The 20,101-nt window shown below is 38.1% G+C and overlaps 1 protein-coding gene across 8 annotated transcripts in view; it reads right to left on the bottom strand.

The window, feature by feature from the left end:
- The window catches only part of Hecw2 (HECT, C2 and WW domain containing E3 ubiquitin protein ligase 2), a 416,509-nt gene that overhangs the window by 50,252 nt on the left and 346,156 nt on the right, over window positions 1-20,101 (bottom strand). For all 8 annotated transcript variants that reach the window (XM_029564734.1, XM_029564735.1, XM_017798837.2 and 5 more), the window contains 2 exons: window positions 9,679-9,762; window positions 6,695-6,804 (listed from right to left, as the gene is read on the bottom strand). In XM_029564734.1, the coding sequence (XP_029420594.1) occupies window positions 6,695-6,804; window positions 9,679-9,762 (194 nt within the window). The remainder of the gene's footprint in view (window positions 1-6,694; window positions 6,805-9,678; window positions 9,763-20,101) is intronic.

Raw genomic sequence — 20,101 nt, 5'->3', positions numbered from 1 at the left:
GTATTTTGTATGAAAAAAAAAAAAAAAAAAACAAGTGTCTTCTTGGGGTTCCTCAGGTTGAGGTGGGGAATGAGAGCAAATCATTCTGGAGGAACGCAAGGGAAAATGGCTTTAGATACTTGGGTGACGATAGAATTTATTCTCATAATTGTTTTAATAGCTTTTGTATAATCCTCATCGCTATTATGAGATATAAAATGTATTTATCAAATCTGTAATCATTATGCCAAAAAATCTGAATTACTGTAATATTTTGTTAAAACTGTAAACTGTAACTTTAATTGTAAAAAAAAAACAAAAAACTCCTGATCCTGGAGTTTGGGCACAGTGCAAGGAAAAATTAAAAAGGACCTTTATAGATTACTGAGGAAGGGAATAATGAAAACTTGATTGAAGTGTAATATTTTGCATATTGTTAAAACTGTAACTTTAATTGTAAAAAAAAAACAAAAAACTCCTGATCCTGGAGTTTGGGCACAGTGCAAGGAAAAATTAAAAAGGACCTTTATAGATAACTGAGGAAGGGAATAATGAAAACTGATTATTTGATTGAAGAAATTCTCTTCAGAATATGTAGGGAAGATTAAGGGTGGGAAACAGGAAAGGAAACTGAAGGGTGGAGACCCAGTTAGGAATTTATGCAGCAGCTGAGGCCTGGGGGGATAAGGACTAGTCAGGAGTACAGTGACTCAGAGAACATTTACCCTGTGAAACACAAATTAGTAGCAGTAGAAAAGTAAGGAGGAGCAATAGGAAGCTCTGATGATAGCATCACTTCTTAATAACAACAATAGCTATCATTTGATAAGTACCGGCTATCCCTTAGGGATAATGCACTTGACATAGGAGGATCTTGAGAAATCTTCACAAGAAATTTATAAGCGGCTATTATTATTTTCATCATCACTGCTCAACTAATGAAAATGAAGATACGGTTTCCTGTCCAAGTCCTATGCCAGTGGTAGTATGTTTGGGATCTGACCAAGTCAATCAGATGTAAAAAGCAATGTGGGAAATGATGCTGGTGGCCAGAGGCACAGGAAACTTTATCTATATTGAGTAGGTGATGACAGTTGGTGGATACTCTTCAGACACTGGATAACACAGTACTGGAGTTTGTGTGAGAGACCAGAACACACTTTTGGGTGAAATGAGTTCATGTGTGGATGACACTATACAGTGCCTACACCATAAGCCTTCTGTGTGCTAGCTGATAATGTCATCTGCATACAGGTAAATTCTCAACACCTGGGGAAATACATTGGGGCTTTAGAGACAGATGCTACTGGTCATTAATCTGTCTGAAGGTTTGTTTGTATAGTTACAATCTTTTACTCAAAAAACCAGGAGTTATGTAATAAAGAAAACAAACTCAACCTTAAAAAATTTGGGAAGCAATGGTTCTCAATCTTGACTGCATATTAGAATCACTTAGGAAGCTTTTAAAAAATTCCAAAGTTCATGCCACACCCAAAATGCATTACATCAGAAGCACTGGAGGTAGGACTCAGGCATGAATGTTTTCTCCTGCTCTCCAGATACCTCTAACACGCAGCCATGGTTGAGAACCACTATTCCCTTACAGGAAGATCAACTGTAACATGTGGGTGACATCCATAGGTCTAACTATGGGCAATGGCTTCCAGTGTATTTGAAAAATATTGTTTACATTGCAAAAGAACAAGACTACTTGAACACAGGCTGCTGCTGAATTGATGAGGACCATGGCAGGGCACCACACAGTGTGGCACAAGAAAGTTGTCCATATCCAGTCTGAGGCACTGCAGACCAGTAACCTAGACAGCTCAGAAAGTCGTCATAAGGAATCAGCATTCAATGGCACAGTTATTGATGGAGAAACAGAAAATAAAGATCAAAGACATAGGAGGATCTTGAGAAATCTTCACAAGAAATTTATAAGTGGCTATTATTTTTATCATCACTGCTCAATTAAGGAAAATGAAGATACAATTTCCTGTCCAAGTCCTATGCCAGTGATAGTAAAATAAAGATCAAATAAAAATTTTTTAAGATTCAAGAGAAGCATAATTCTTTTGAGTTGTTTTAAGAAATAGCTTATATACTATGGTTACATAATTTGAGATGTCTAGGGGCTGGAGAGATGGCTCAGCAGTTAAGAACCCTGGTTGTTCTTGCAGAAGAACACTCTCATGCAATTAAAGTCATAGTTTTAAGTTACTTGGAAAAATTTTATTAAAAAGCACATCTCCAATAATATTAGACAAATTAGGTGTCATTGCATTTAAATTCCTAGAAATGCACAGCTTAAATAAACTTCTTGGTTCCCTATTTGGCATAATAAACCGTATGGTGTTTGCAGAGATCATTTTCTTCTGGCATAGCTGTGGTGGGACTGGCATTATAATGGTCCTAGAAAAACAAACCTTCACATTCCAAAATTTTGACAAATTTTAGGTGAATACGCTCACAGCTGCAGAAAATAATGAGTCAAAGTTTCCAAAGCCCCTCTCTTATGAAAAGACATGTGCTCGGGATGAGGAAAAGTACAGAAAGATTAGCTGGTTCCTAGGCATTCAGAATGAAAATTATTAAAATTTATTATTGCCATAATTTTCACAGTATTATTCTCACACCACTAAAATGAGTGAAATTCTAGTAAAAAGGAAAGGACCAGACCACTTAAAAAATGATTTTTAAATGCTGACTTTTACAAAGCCGGCCAGCAGGAAAACTGGTAGAAGCAAAAGCTATTTTATTCAGAAAAATAGAAAAGTACTCCTTAGGGGAAAGGAGGCTGCTGAGATGTGGCCTGCTCATGTGGAGTCACTTACAGCAGCTTCCACTGCTACCAGGCAGTCCATCACAATCTCAACATCAAACAGAGTACTGGAACAGAGCAGGCCAGAAATATGGAGATTCTGCAAATTGAAACCACCACAAACACTGCTAGCAATTTCAATATAGTTAGACTGCATGTGTCACTGGAAAATGTTTAACCCTAAATCTGCTTCCAAAATGCATTTAATTACTATATGTATTATTCATGTGTATCTGGGAGTCCAAATGAAGATGGGACCTTTGTGATCATTTAGAATGCTTGCCAGAATCAAGGTGTTTTTTGTGAGGTTCAGCAAACACAGAATCTGGCAATCTACATTTTTCTCAGGGGGATGAGCCTCAACAGAAGCCTAAAAAGAAGGGCCTTGACTGGCACAAGCAATATTCCATGTGGCTTTAAGTGTAAAACAGCAACACAAAGAGACAGTCCAATAAAAACCTTTACCATGCATCCTACCTAAGACAAAGATCTCTCAGAATAATGAAAAACCAAAGTCAGAGGCTTGAGAGATGGCTTAGCAGTTAAGAGCACTTGCTCTTGCAGAGGACCCAGGTATGGTTCCCAGACCCACAAGGTGGCCAACAACTGTCAGGAACTCCAGTTCCAAGGGAGTCGATACCTTCCTTGGGCATTGCATGTATGTGGTGGTTCACTTACATATATGTAGGCAAAAACACTCATACACATAAAGCTAAAAAAAAAAAAGGTAAGAAATCTAAGTCAGTCAAGCTCTGCAAGAAAAAAATGAAATCATATATGCCAGTGATAAGTAGCTCACAGAGAGATAAAGTAAACTTTTTGGAATAAAATTTCCAGGAAGAAAAAGAGATAAACTAATGTTTGCTGAATATTTGCAGTGCACCAGGTACCAGGCAAGGTATTTCCCTGAAACTAGCCAAGAGAGGTGAAGTGATTATTACTATCTTGATTTTATTTAAAAAAGAAAATCAAATTTCATAAAGCAGATAAATTGCCCCAAATCATTCAGTTGGTAAAAGACAACACTGAGGCCAGCTGTAAATTCTGATCTTTCCCTACACCTTGAAACTTACCTGGAGTATAATACATGCACTTCCTTTCACCCTGTATCATGTCATCCAACTAGGTGTCTTTTCCTGTTCCTAAGCTGACCCATGCTTTTGCCTATGGTGTCCTGCCTTCTCAAAGGCTTGTGCTGTAGTGATGGCTCTTTTTTTTTGCCTCAGACAGCATGATCACTTTCCCCAGCTGAGAGTCCCTTCCTTCTCTTTTCTGCTTCTAACTACTGTCCAGTTTTGCTTTTGTGAAACCCGTACTTTTATTTTTATATTTTATTTTACTTTATGTGTATGAGTGTATTGCCTGCATGTATGTGAGTGCATGTGTGTCATGCAGTGCCGTGGAGGTCAGAAGAGGGCTTCGGATTCCCCTGGAACTGGAGGTAAGGATGGTTTGTGGCCACCATGTGGGTGTTGGAAATTGAACCTTGGTTCTCTGCAAGAGCAGTCAGTGCTCTTAACTGCTAAGCCATCTCTCCAGCCCCGTAAACCCATACTCTTTGAAAGGATCATGGCTTTTACTTAGCATCCTGTCCCATGCTGTAGCTGGCACAGTCCAGTGTATCATCTACTAGTTTATAGAGCCTGCTTTGGCAAAGATAACTTCTCAGTACATGCTCTTCAGACCTCATCCTTTCTTAGTCTTTTGAGCATCTGGCTATACTAATCACACCTCCCTGAACACAGATTCCCCTGAAAACACTCTCCTAATTCTACTGTAAAACCTACTGCCTCCCTTCTTTGACTCATTCTTCTACCTCAGCACAGCCCTTCTCTATTAGGAATCTCACATGACTATCCTCTCTTTTATCTCCTTATCACTTCCTGTAATCTAACCTATGAACTTTGGCTTCCACAAGGACACTGAATCCCTGTCAACCTCTGTATTTTCTACTTGTCTTGGGTATCTCATCTGACAACGCCCAAATTTCTCAGTTAAGCATATCCCAAACCAAACTCATTTCACCTCTCCCCACGAGTTCGGTGTACTCTTCCCTTCTTGGTGAGTTGTCTTAATATCTGCCTTGCACTGTGGGCACCCTTCAAATTTTCCTTGATTTTTCCTTACCTGGGCTCGAAGTCCTAATGTCTCAGCATGCTACATGTCCATCCCTTTACTTCATTTTCATGTTTCCTTCACTGCTACCCCCAAGTCCAACCCTTTACTATGTCAGCCTCCCAAATGGCTTCTGTCTCCATTCTCTTAGATTCTGTCATCCTCCTCTTTGCCATCAAACTGATCTTCATCAAACAGGATATTAGTGGCATTTTTCTTTTTGTGAAATTTCAGGGGATTCATCAAAAGCCAGTTTTCAAGGTATTGTTAATGCAACCAGATGCTCAAGGGGTTTAGGAAGGATGAGGTCCAAAGACAGGCCACTGGACTTAAAATTGATGAAGTTATGAATTAACTTTGCCAAAGCAGGATCTATACCTAATAGGTCTGAAAGCAAGACTTTAACGACCCTCTGGACTTGGCCTGAATTTCCAACCTGCATTTTGAGAACTGCCCTCCTCTTCTATCTAATAATTCTCCCCCAGTATTTTCAGATTCTATGGCTTAGCTTATGCTACTCTTTTGATTAAAATGTCCTTATTTGTTTGATTCACCTGGAAAGCTTCTAGTTGTCTCTCTCTTTTTTCTTTTTCTTTTTTCCTTCTTCCCTCCCTCCTCCCTTCCTTTCTTTTTTTGGTGTGTGTGATCCCCTCCCCCAATTGTTGGAGACCAACCCCAGGACCTTATACTTGCTATGCAAGAGCTCTACCACTGAGCTAAGTCCCCAATGACTACCTGGCCTATTTCTATTCACCCATCCTTCAAGGCTCCTTCATCCCTCTTATCGTCATCTTCCCCAAACAACTGTTCCCACAGTCTCTTCATCACAGCACTAGCCACAGGGCTTCAGAGTCACTGCTGCCTCATGCCCCACCATCCCCACCATGAACCCTTCAAAAGCAGAGACTATATTATTAATCTTTATACTACCAGGGTCTAATTCAGTGCTTGAATCACAGTCGATGCTCAATAAATTCATGTTACGTGCACAAATTAATAGAGCTTTTCCCTGTTTGCAGTATTCAGTAAGACTGTAGCTTCATTATCATAGCAATATGTAAGAATCAATGTAATATATTACAGAACATAGCAGCTTCTACTGATATATCTGAAGTTTGGCTTTCTACTGAATAGTTTTAAACTCTAATAGCTATAAAAGTGTGAACAACATATTGCTTATATTGATGTCCTGTCAATGTTATGGCTACCTTCCTAAAAATTTATTTGCTAAGCTCCACTTTACACCACTCATTTATTCATCCAGCCATTCACCCCTCAATTCATATCCACCTCTTTCAAAAAGAGTTCAAACACACATTTGAGTTTCTCAGCATGTTCTAGCTGCCCATTCATCTTTGTTTTTCTTCATCCTACCTCAGGTAGTTAGTGAATATTACAGGGAAAAATACCCAAGTCCATTACACTGAATAATTTAAATTCTATATTATTTCCTGAGAGTGGGGACTTGATTCTTATAGTTTATCAAAATGGTAAAGTCTCACCAGAACTTTTTTAAACAGAAGACCTCCCAGAGTATCTTATGCGCAAATATTTTCCAAGAAACATTAGGTATCTACACAACAAAATGAAAAGTCTGAGTATGATATACATTAACCCTTGTATTCATTATCGTTCTGTCAAAATGAGTTCACAAGGAAATAAGCTACTTTTAAAAGGCAGCAGATACCAAAGAGCATTTACTTGTGATGTTTAGGATGTATGCAGCACTCTCTACCTGCTCTCTTCAGAGCATCTCCCAGGAGCCGAAGGCAGACTCACCTGGTGAGTTCTGGGGGGATGACACAGGGGAGCCACGCGGGGACTGACAGTAGCTGGGGTGGAGTAAGGCATGTGGAGGCACGTATGACATTATCTCTTCTTCAAATAAACTGAGGAAACACAAGAAACAGACAAATGCTTTAGCCAAAGAGGTGGAGAAAAGTTCCACATTGAGCAGAAGCCTGGGTCGTTCACGCTAACCCATTCCATCAGAAGTCTCTTTTGCTCTTGTCTATGATAATTTAACAGGCATCTTCCTTCCATAGTTCTACATTCTGAAACATACATGTGTAGATAAAACGTACAATTTTGCCTTGTGCAATGTTAAGAATTACATAAATTCTCTGTAAATATTTACCATGCTTGAGTATTTTTTTCTTTTTCAACAATATTATTGTAGTCAGATATGTATGTGGATGTGTAGGGATCTAGTGTATTCCTTTTGCTGGCTGTATATCAGGTCATTCAAGTGATCCCTATCCCCTTTGAAAAATATTTACTTTTGCTCCCACTTTGTGCTTTTTAATCAATAATGGTACAATGATCATCCCCTACATATTACCTTGTGTATGTATTTCTTAATGTGAATATAATACAAGCGTAAAAGCAGAGCTGCTCCATCCAAACACATAGCCTTTTTAAAATTATTATTTTTATTTTATGTGCATGTGTGTGAGTGCACCCATGTTGTGCAATGCCGAATGCCACAGAGGTCAGAGGGCTTCAGATTCCCTTGGAACTGGAGTTAAAGATGGTTTGTAGCTGCCATGTGGGTGCTAGGAATTGAACCTGGGTCCTCTGCAAGAGCAGTCAGTGCTCTTAACCGCTGAGCAATCTCTCCAGCTCCACACATAGCCTTTTTAACATACAAGTCATTGTCTGTTTGTACTCCAATGAAGTGGTACTAATAGAAACCACAATCTCACCAAGCCCAGACAATATGAGAGATCCTTGCTCTTTGTATGTGAGTTTTTAAAATACTTATGATTGCAACCACACAACATATACAAATTCATGTAGATTCCAGTCTCTAGCAAATAGAAATTGTTTAGCTATAGTTAAATAAAATATTTAAGACTATGCCTTCCAAAGATTATTTAACTGAGACAGATGAAGAACAATCATGCTTGTTAGCCATGGCCATGCCATTTTGAGAAGTTTTTCCTTTCGGTTAAATGGTGGCAGCTTCCCAAAACCACAGTAATCAGCATTCCTAGACTTGTTTTCCTAGATTCCTGCCACTGACCCCTGAAGACTCCCTGATAATGGCTGGCCATAAGAGATGTTTTTCATCACCTGGCATTCTTGCACTCACTACTCACCCAATCAATCTTGGGCCAAAGAAAGGAAGCTTCCCAACCTCCTTCTCCACACTTTTCTTCTGCCCTATAAGTATTCCAGTTTGTAAGCCACAGGCTCTGATTCTTATAGAAACTCCCTCTGCAGGTTTTCTCCCCCAAATAAAGGTCTGCACTATCTTACATCGCCCATTCCCTTTTCTGTCTTTCCATCCACGGACCTTTCAATGACCTACTAGCAGGGACTAGGAGTCAGACAGCTCTCAGCTAGGCAGACAGGCAAGGAGAAGAGGCTCTAGGTGGACTAATGCACTTTTCACTTAAACATTTAAGATGGCCCAAACAAAGTGTGTGTGTGCTTCTGCTTTCAATAAACTTGGCGAAGCACTGAGATCTCGCTTTCCTGCCTTTTATTTTTTTTTAAATTGGCAGAGAACCTAAATGACCTCACTATTATGACTTTTGTTTTATATTAATTTATTTTTTCTAATTCTAAAAGAAAAATTATTAGTTCAAAACAAAAAAGAAACAACAAAACTTAAATTTCTAATAAGAAGCAAAGAATCATACCCTAGCCAGACTTTTATAACAAAAATTTAAATTTTGGTAGAAACACCATATTCTGCTATTACTAGACCAATAGTCTTCCTGACGATCAGGCATGCAATACTACTTTCAGAACTAGCTCAGTATGTCACAGTAAAAGGTTCACCTGCTAGATTGGCAGCCCCAAAGACCTTCACAGTGAAGCAAAGAGAAGAGTTAAGGGAAGCGATTGAGCCGGTTGGAAATCCTGCTTCAACAGCAGCAAGGAGACAAACTTTTGAGCAGCTAGAAAGCAGCTTAAAATACAGCACAAATACACTAACTCTCAGGCAGAAAATCAGAAATGGTCAGGGTCAAGAGCAACATGAGAAAGCATGAATGGGACCCTGAGCACTCAGGGATACACAGAGCATTACCCGAGGGGCCGGGGTGCCACCCATTGCCTGAGACTCTACAGAGACCTCCAGGGCAGAGTCCACACCACTGAGTTGAACAAAATATTATTTTACTCTGACCTACCTACATTTGAGGCATGATATTAAACATGAGAAAGTCTGAAAACTTCACAGTTGCCCTTCCAAATTACTCTAAAATTTAAAACCAAAGTCAGTTTAACCATCACGAATGAAAAGACAGCTAGTCAATTTCATGAAGGGCTATCAAACTGGCAATACCATGAACCAAACTTCAACTTTTTTATTTCCCAAACCCAAACGTTCAAAACCACAAAGTAAATAAATAATATGTCGAGTCAGCAAAAGGAGACAAAGGAAAAAAATGGAAAGAAAATATAAAGATGACCGCTGTTCCACACTGAAGGGTGAGCTGTGTATACCTTATATGGTTGCCCTCCTGTTCCAGTCTGTGAGTGGGGTATTTTATTCATCTGTATAGCCTTTCACTTTGCTAATACCATATTCTTTACCAGTAGTTTAAAATCAAAATTAAATAAATCTCAGTGTTAACAGATGTAATCTGCAATGAATTATCACAAAAGCTGCATTCTGAATTTTCAATGTGACAGTTTCCTTAAGTCTTTGAGGATAAAGAGACACTTTTAGGCTACTAGTATATTTTCTAGAATGTGCCACAGTATTTGATAACAGAAGCCTTTCTACTTTAAGTTCTAGTGTTTCATACCTCAGCAACATAACAAGGTCTGCATCACTTGAAAGGCGCACCAATCCAGGGGTCCCTTCAGTTCGGATAAATTGAATCTTCTCCCTGTTCAGACAAAGAAACAGAATAAATATATATGACAGGCTTTGGGGATACAACTTACTTTACTTACTGGTAAACCGCATTTTCTATAATGGTCACAGAATTTTGGGTACTTATTATATGGCAGTTATGCTATGTATCATAGAATACATGAGAATACAATTTCCTCAGAGACATGGTCCTTGTTTTTGAGAAGAACATCATGGGTCTGGGATATAGCTCAGGGATAGGGTGCTTGCCTAGCATGCAGGAGATCCTGAATTCCTCCCAATACTATAAGAAAAGGAAAGGAAAAAAAAAAAAAAAACATGCAACAAGAAGCACATGGTGTACAGCACATTTCTAAGTTCCAATATTGGGAGAAAAATGATTATTTTATTTGCTTTGAACATTCTGCTAACTAAATATCACTACAGACAGGATTATCATCCAACCAGTCAAACCAGTCCCCATTCTGAGTTGCAGCCACGTGTGAGTCTGAATCTAAGCAACAGTTTTAAAGACTCTTCCCCTGCTCTCCAAAAAGTAACTGCTCAGATTTATCCCCTGCTACTCTAAAGGGATTGCTTAGGGATAACCACCTATTTTTCTGAAGATAAATCTCTGAGTTATGTGTGACAAATTCATTTTTAGGGGGAAACATAACATCTATGCTTAAAACTTCAGTAAAAAGGAATATGGTTATTTTAAATAATGGAAAACTGAAACATTCTTAGTTACCATGACTGGTTAACTAGATCATGTGCATGCATGTGCAAATGTCTGTAGACCTATACACACCAAACACAATGCTGTGGGGTGGGGATGCATATCAGTGGAAGAGTGCTTGTCTAGCATATGCGAGGACTGGGGCTCAAACACCAGCATTACACATCACACACACACATACACACACACACACACACACACACACACTGCTATTATTTCTGCCACTTATCATACACACATGTGATAACACCATTTTTTTTGTTTCATGAGTTATCTTTGTATCACTATCTTAAATTTTTCATATGAACATGATTTAAATAAAAAAATTCTTGTTCTTTCCCTCACTTACCCCATGCTATTTCAAAGCACACCATATTAACATATAAGATGAAAAAAAATAAACTAAAAACTCTGGTACTGAAGCCATTTCATTTGAGTAGAACATGGAGGCCAAAAATATATACACTTTGACTCTGAGTGCTAAGTACCACATATTCTAATAACCATAGTATGAAATGAAATGAGTCTCTGATTACTTATTTAAATTTAGTTCTTATCTAGAGAGTATCTTATTGTTCTTGGATATTTTCATAAGATTTCACTGCATTTTAGATTTACAAGATCCAAACTGTCTTATGAAGATTGCTTTAGAGAGTTGAAGGCAAGGAGGTAGAAGGTGAGGTTAAACTGTTTAGATGAAAGAGCCCCTGATATATAAAAATTGATTTGCCCTTAGCCACCCAGCTTACAGGGTTAAGGTACAGGTTCAGTCCCTGTTTTCTTCTGGTTAGATTAATTTTACATAATACGTCAGTATAGGAAGCATCTAATCCTTAGAATTTTTTTTTTTTTTTTTTACTTTTCTGTCTTTTATAGCCAGTAGCTAACTACTATTAAAAGAACAAAGACTATGAAGACCTCAGAGTTGGATACAAATTTAAAAATATGCTTAGACTGCCAGGCTCCCTGATAACTTATTTGAGACCATTGAAAGTCAGAACCAGGAAGGCCAACTTCCCACAAGCCTTAGGATTGCATGTTGGAAGCACATGATGGAAATCAAGGCCTATTATCTAGTGATTTTTTTTTTTTTTTTGGTCTTTTTGAGGCAGCGTCTCCCTGTAGCCCCAGCTGTCCTGGAACTCACTATGTAGACCAGGCTGGCCTTGAACTCACAGAGATATGCCTGCCTCTGCCTCCCAAGTGCTGGGACTACAGGCATGCGCCACCACACCCGGATAAGTGATTTTTTTTTTTTAAATAAGAGATCTAAGCATTGGTTTTAAAAAGCTCAATTAGGAAAAAAATTATCTTGGAGAAAAATGAACAATTCCCTAACCAAAGAAGTTTTCGTGTAAGGGTCCGTGACACCATACTTTGATTTGCTATCGCCAACAAGTATGCAGTGTATCTATCTCCTCAGTCTATCACCACAATGAGGCCCAGCAAGTAGAATAAAAACAAAATATCCAAACAGACTCAGTGCTCTCCCCAGCTCCATTAACTGAACTGGGTCAAGTGATGATCTAGATGCCAGGCTCTGGACTGCGGCCTATAGGCTTCCTGTGAATCAGAGGGGCATCACTGCTCATCTGAGTCACAAAGGCGACAGGACCAAGAGCTGAAGGGGAGTCTGCACCAGAGACAGGATGCCACCTGGGAAACGTCTCATCAGTTTCCACTATGACCTACTAAGCAGTGAAACAACTGGTTTGATTTTTCAGATAAGAACATACCAGAAAACAAAATTATTAATTTCCAATTTCAGTTTTATTATTTTTTTAATGATGTAATTTTTATTTATTATGGAGAGGTTTTATTTAATTAAAATTTTCCATATGTGGAAACTTGAAAACAAAGATTAGATAAATCATGATACCTCAAAGTGATGAAATGCAATTCATTAAATTAATGAAATTTAATTTCTTTAGTATACATAATACACACACACACACACACATTATCGGACATTGAGAAAAAAACACCATCTCAGAACAAAGCAAAACTAGAAAATCACCCATAAATCTTCCAACCAGATGTAATCATTGTGGGTATTTTTAATATCTGTCATGCTGTCTAATTTGCTTTTATTCTGAATTTTACTGTTTCACAATCTGAATTACTGTGCTGAAGGAAAAATGGCAACTCAAGTTGAGTCACATCCACAACATTGTTTTGTTTTTGTGGTACCAAGGATTGAACTCAGGGCCACCTTCATGCTAGGCAAGAACCAAACAGCATACTTCTCAGTTTTGTTATTTTTAATTTTATTCATTTTTGTTTAAAGTTTATAAAAACTATAAGCATAAGGAGTTTACATATATTTTATATTTATACACATTTAAGTTTCTTTAAAATAAAAGTGGTTAAAGGCAACAAGATAGATCTGTAATACTGCTTTTCCTTTAAGAATAGAAACTAAGATGTGACTCTTATGAATTTCCATGAGGCTACCAAATGCTGATTTACAAAATTAGTTGAGAAATGTTACTAAAAAATTGTCTATGATTAGGGGAGCCTAATACATTTATTCAAGTTTATTCTGTTAATCTATAAAGTTAAAAGGATTCTGTGGCATGAAGAAATTCTATTCAATTTTGGCAGTTTACAATGAAAATTAAAAATTCCTTCTGAAATGTGAATTTCTTGAGGACAAAAATCTTTTCTCCTTGATACTTCTTCCCACAAGTACCTAGCAGTGTTCTGTACATACCAGAGCTCAGTAAAATACAAACCAGGCACATGCTCAGTTAATGTCAAAATAACAGATCCCAACAACCAACTCCATGTTGGGAATAAACAATCTTGCTCTCATTTTCTGTTGTGGCAGGAAACAAAAAGCATCAGAAAGCTGACTTCAGATTATTGACTGAAGTGGAATCCACAGAGGGAAGGGCAATGATGGGTAAAGAGATGATCTTAATATGAAAACCCCCAACTGTTAAAGCAAGATTGCTAAGCTGCACAGTGACAACCTTGGAAAAAGTTGCCCACTAGTGTTGTCTCTCAGACTCACAATATTTAGGATTTTGTAACCACTTCCTCCCAAAGGACATATTCACCCCCGGAGATCAACTCTCTCAGGAGATCACTTAAGGACAATGATCATTTAAGGCAAGGTCTCAAGATTAGAATTCCCACAGAAAACATTCTCACTGAAACCAACCCACACTTTGGTGAAGTTAAAGAAGGGCACGTGTTCAGAAACAATCAAAAGCAGCAGTGCACTTGACCGCAAAACTCCCTGGATTGCAGACTCTGCACACTCGGGTTTCTGCAGAAAGGGCTCAGTAACACAATCGAAAATACACAGGCTTTTAAAACTACCTGAGGGTGGCTTTACAGCAGTACACTGACTTCCCCAATGGGACAATGCCAAGAAAGGAAAATTAGCAATTAGCATTGACCCTTCATAGTCATTATCAGAGTCACAGGGCCCAGTCTGCCTTGACAGATGGAGCTGACAGTAGAAAGTTTAATTTTCTATTTCCATTCTGTAGGATAGAGTTGGGAACATAGGTCCACATGGTCATGTGATTGTTATGGACACAGAAAAAATGACATGAATTACCCACATGCTAAGGAAAAAATGGATATAATATAAATGGAATAAATTATGGGCTAAGAACTGTCTTTGCTTCTTCATCTCAAAATAAGAATTATTAGAATGCAAATAAAATAGCTGGAGCTTATGTTGTAGGTCCTCAAGTTTTTTTAAACTAGTGAGTGTATTATTAGATAGACCCCATAGTTACACTTTTTTTCCCCCAAAAAAACAGTAGGATTCATTGAAAAATCAGAATCAAGCTAGATTTCTGTGTCTGATATTGGCAAGCCATCCTAATCATGTTGTTGTTCATGCCACAATCTGGATTGAGGATTTCTATGAAGATGGGTAGATAAGATACTGTCCCCTCCATAATCCTAGAATGATGCTGTGAGTTTCAAAGAGACAGTTCATATGAAGGGTTTACATCTCTCACAATTCAATATATGGTGGAAACTACGCAGCTCAACAAAACATGATTCTATATAAGTAGTAATCTGCCTCAATGGTCCTTTTATTTCATGTGTTCTATGCACAGTCTTGCTATACACCAGCCTGGTCTGGAACTCACAATTCTTTCTTAGCCTCTTGAATGTTGGGATTGTAGGCATATGCCACCATGCCTACCTTACGACTTTTTAATTCTCTGGCTTCTGTTACCTGTGGTCAACCACTGTCTAAAAACATTAAACAGAAAATTCCCAGATATAAAAACTCATGTGTAGGGGCTGGAAAGATGGCTCAGCAGTTAAGAGCACTGGCTACTCTTGCAGAGGACCTGGGTTCAGCTTTGAGCACCCACATGGTGGCTAACAACTGTCTGTACTTCAGTTCCAGGGGATCTGATGACCTTTTCTGAGCCCCTTGGGCATTGCACAACACAGGTGCACTTCGTACACACAGATAATACACTCATACACATAAAATTAAAAATTAAAATAATAAAATATTTTTTAAAAATTCACGAACTGGAAAGCTGGCTCAGTGGTTAAGAGAACAGGCTGCTCTTACAGAGGATCTGGGCTTGGTTTCTAGCACTGACGTGGCAACTAACAATTGTCCATAACTCCAGTTCCAGGGGATCCAACACCCTCTTCTTACCTCTTTGGGCATTGCATGACATGGGTGCACTTATACAAATGCATGCAATATACGCAGACACATAAAAAATTAAAAAATCATGTTCAGCCAGGCATGGTGGTACACACCTTTAATCCCAGCTGGAAGTCACTACATGGACCAGGTTGGTACCAATCTTGCAGAGATCTGCCTGACCCTGCCTCCCCAGGGCTGGTATTAAAGGCGTGTGCCATCATGTTAGGCATTAGACATCTTTTAAAGAAAAACAAAAACAAAAAAAAAATTAGGTGATTGTTTTACTATCTCAAAGAGAAGTTATAAGCCTGTGTGCATAGAAAACATGAAACGTAAGTATACGCCTGTGTCAAAAGCTTACACACGTATAAATTAGTACATCCATTCAAATAAAACACAAACAGCAAAATTCCTTTTCTGGAAGCCATAGGATAGGTACCTGGTTCTAAGAATTTGTGTTTCTTACTGGCCTAGAAGACAAAATTCCAAACCTCTCATTAGGCCTACAAGAAAATTGGCTGCTTGTGAGGACATTTTCATATACTTCTGGATGGCTTTGAAATGTTAACACAATGGTATTTCCATACTTTGGCCCTCAGAAATTTCTGCTAATTTTGCTCAGCGCTCTCTTTCTCTCTCTCTCTCTCTCTCTCTCTCTCTCTCTCTCTCTCTCTCTGGCTGATTTCATTTTATGCGTATAAAAAAGACTTTAGAGTAAAGCTCCTGATGGGAATTTGGGGAAAGAAAAACAGAAGCAAGCTCTCCTACACGGAAATTAACCATGATCCTAAAGTGGTCCTAGCTGCACTTCAATTACATGCACAGAATTATATGGTTCCTTTTAGATGTATGATCAGTCTCAAGGCTAGTAGTTTTGAGAATCTGAAGAAGTTCAGGGGCAAATTACTTCAAACGCAGTCCTTATGTGATCAAGAAGTGAAAGGCAGACTTCTAAAATAGTAACTTTATTTATTTTTTTTAAATATTTTAATTTTTAAAAATTTCTATGTATGCATGTATTACCTACGTGTATGTATATGCACCAGTGTTGTATCGTAACTTTATTTTATGATTTGTTTTACTTGGCTTACATAGCACCAAGTGCTTCATAATCCTTACCTCATTTAATATTTTAAAAGATAATACCAAAGGAAAGAAAGTCCTATCCCCAGTTTTAGAATAATAACTTGAAAGGTTGTTAATACCTCATTCAGTTACCCTGAGACCCCGAGTGGGAAGCAAATGCAGAACCAGAATTCGAATGTCTGTCTGATTCCAAATATGAACTCTTAAGGTACATATCTAACTACTTCCCAAGAGTCATGACTTCTGGTCCCCTAGTGAGAGACGAGTCTTCTACCAGAACTTTCCAATGATCACTAATATGTAGAGTCTGTAAGTTATCTTAATGCATGCTTTTAAAAATTCAACAGTTATCCCTCTATGAACAGACCACAGGAAAATAACAGTTCCAATCTATATTCTTCTATTATTTAAGCTTAGCAAAGCAGAAAAGATCAGAACATTGCCATGTTGGTCCTAACATCTTAGTGAGCAGTAAACAAATTACAGGAGGACTTAGAGACTGAAGAGGCAGGTCCTAACAAGAAAGTGATAAGGATCAGCAGGTGTAAATTCATGTCACTTATACCAAGGAGTGCAGATGTTAACTGAGGTTAATATTTCTGGTTCAATATTAAATATAGGAAATTTTATTTGCAATCAAGCTGGATGAGAAATAGGTTAGAAATTATGACACTAGGGTTTGTTTTAGTTAAGCTGGTTTCTGGAAATTTTGACTTTTTAATAGTCTAAAATTCTACATGATTTGGTAATTTCAAGGCAAATGCTATTTTAAAATGAAATAAAAGTAAAATTAGACTATAACAAAACTGCAGGGTCCTCAAAATAGGACAATAGAAAAATATGGAGGTCCAAGTTTGTATTTGCTTCCAGTGTGGTGAACTGAGAGGCCCATACCCACTTGCCTTCTGTGGCACAGAATTTCTCAGAGTTCAAAATCACTCCTTTACTAATAACATAAAATATGGAATAACTTTATTTACACAAAATGAAAAAACATCACATATCATAGTCTTGTGGAAAGGGAATTTCTATAGGATGCACTCAAAGCAGAGTCAGTCTGACACCCAAATAATTATCAGTGATGCTGGTAGAGAGCAGGGCTGCCACGTAACAGACACTGGAGAGACTGAATTTCCCAAGAGGGAAATTCTCAACTCTTACCTTAGGTTGATTATCTACAGATCCTTACTTATAATTGCATAGTATACAAACATCAGAATTAAAAATTGTATGGAATTTACATGTACTATATTCACTCATAAAATATTTTAGAGATGTTTTAAATGAAAATATTTTATATTTGAAGCAACACTGGAACTTCTCATTTCAGCTCTTATCTTCATGTCACAGCACACTAACGTCTTGCTATGATTATTATCTTTCAAAGAAAAGCAATAAAAGGGATCTAACAGTCCAATAGGGACACTTCCCCTTTGATAGAGGTGGTAGTGAATTTGAATGTTCATATTTTTAGGATTTATTTTACGTTTAATTATGTGTATATGTGTGTGTCTGTGTGTGGGTATGTGCATGTGAGAAAGCAGGTGCCTAGAGAGTTCAGGAGAGGATGTTGGATCCTCTGGAGCTGGAGTTACAGGAGTTTGAGCTGCCTCACATAGCAGGTCCTCTGCAAGGACAGCACGTGCTCTTAGCTGGGGAGTCATGCCCCCAGCCCCGGATATTCAGTTTTTAACTGGAAAAACAAACCTCTTCTATGATTAAGGGGTTGTGGGAACAACTTGGCATTATTCACTCTTGAATGACAGATGAAGTTAGAAAGAACTATGATTTCAAAATGGCAGTTGAAAGTAAAAGCCATGCCCTACCACATGGAAAACCACAGGCATTCTACACGAAAAGATATAAAAAGCAGAATCTCAAGGAAAAGAACATTGTATGACAACAAGTTATGCTTACTGTCTTCTGGCTCAGGAATAATCACAACCAAATCAAGGGAAGCACAAAGCAGACACACCGACTTCAATCTCCCAATGGCTCTGCCTCATTTCCTCATTTGGAGAAAACCAGGAGGCTATTTCTTTTAAGTGGAGGTTACACAGATGAGGAAGAATGCACAGCAACCTATGTTGGTGTTGGTAATCCCTAGTCAGTCAGGAACCTACAGCTCAAAGTCACCTGTGACACACAGATTACCCAGTGGCTCTGTTCTACACATAACTCTGTGTTGTACTTTGGATCCTGGATGTCTCTTTAAGGACCACATATTGAAGGGTTAGTCGTCAAGATGGCTCTATTGGGAGGTACTGAGGACTTCTTAAAGTAGGTTCTTAAGCCACTGGGATTGTGCCTCTGATGAGGAAAGGGTCCTGGCCCCTAACTCTTGTTTTTGGTTTCATGATCATGAGGTGAATAGTTGGTTTCCTGCCATTGCCACTTGGCACGCCTCGTCAGAGAACCAAGGACAATGAGTCTATCAGATCACAGATTAGAACCTCTAAAACTATGGGCTAAAATAAGTTTTTTCTCATTAAAGGTTAATTATCTCAGGTACTTTGTTATAATGACAGCTGACTAATAATATGTTATCAAAAAATCACTGAAATCTGAAATTAACAACCCCCAACCTGGATTCCACCCTTGCATTTGTGGGAATGCTCCTTACAATGCAGTTTTTAACTGTATGAAACAGAATGTTCTCTCAGATATACAAACTTCCCTTTATGTTGTTAGGACAAGCAAAGTGCTTAACTACCAAACATTTTTCAGAAAATGAAAGCACAGAGTGACACACTCTGAGTAAGAGAAAGGGCATTATCTCATTGGCTTAAGTTCCTGCTTCTTTGCTTGTCATGCAGGATGCTTTCCATGGTCACAATCTGTACAGAGTTTTAAAATGTGTAAATAGATGGAAATATATTTCAAAGTCTATCAAGTAATTTCTTTGTAAGAGATTACCTTGTAGAAGAAAGATTGTGCTTAACTGGGGACCTTGTGTGCCACTTAAAAAAATAAAAGTCTTCAGCCATCTTCAAGAAGGTAAGAGACTTTGAAGAGCAGAAAGAAAACGAAGAGCAGGAAGCCTTCCCCTTTCCCTCTGATGGGGTCTGAAAAAGTTCTTCCAAGTCATTAAAGACTAATGATAAATTCAAATGCCTGTTCAGATAGATTAAATAATTAAACCTCCCCTGTGGTAGAGATTTAAAGATGTGTTAATTATTTTAAATAATAGCATGGAGTGCAGAGAAAAGTGTAAAACTTCTTAAGTACTTGCTTTCTTAGTCTGTTTTGTGGGGGCTGGGATGAATTCAGTGGAAGAGTCTCTCTGTCTCTGTGTGTGTGTGTGTGCGTGTGTGTGTGTGTGTGTGTGTGTGTGTGTGTGAGAGAGAGAGAGATTAGAGAGAGAGAGAGAGAGAGGGAGAGAGAGAGAGAGAGAGAGAGTTGTGGCTAGAGAAAGTAGAGAAGGTAATTTTCTTTATCTTGTGATTAAACAGGGAAGGAGGAAATTTGTTTTGCTTTGAGGTCCAGACTCTCTAAGATCCTTAATTAGAGGGTTGAATTAGAAAGTTGAGCTCATTCAATTTTATCAACCTCCAGAGACCATGGATATACTGAGGGGATGTCCTAATGAAGAAACATTAAAAACCCACACTTGTATAATTTTTTTACAATTTTCTGGTGATTGAGAACAGCATGCTTATGTTGAGTAAAAGCACTAAAACTTAACTTGGGTTTTAGCAATGTGAAGACAGAATTCCCATACAAGCATCATTTTTAGTGACATAAGTATTGTGTAGTTCATAGTCTTTAGAAACTTTAAAGGTAATGGCAGCATAGTGATATTTTGTTATTTATTCACTGAATAGAAAGTCCGTTTAGATATTTGAACAGCAAGGAACAAATGAAGGAGTAGAAGGGTTGGATAAGGTTCCTATCTGAAAGGATCTT

The sequence above is a fragment of the Nannospalax galili genome, unplaced genomic scaffold (assembly GCF_000622305.1).
Source record: "Nannospalax galili isolate Female #2095 unplaced genomic scaffold, S.galili_v1.0 scaffold115, whole genome shotgun sequence".
In the NCBI taxonomy this organism is placed as follows: Eukaryota; Metazoa; Chordata; class Mammalia; order Rodentia; family Spalacidae; genus Nannospalax; species Nannospalax galili.
The sequence above is the reverse complement of the archived record's forward strand: the minus strand, read 5'-3'. Positions and strand labels throughout refer to the sequence as shown.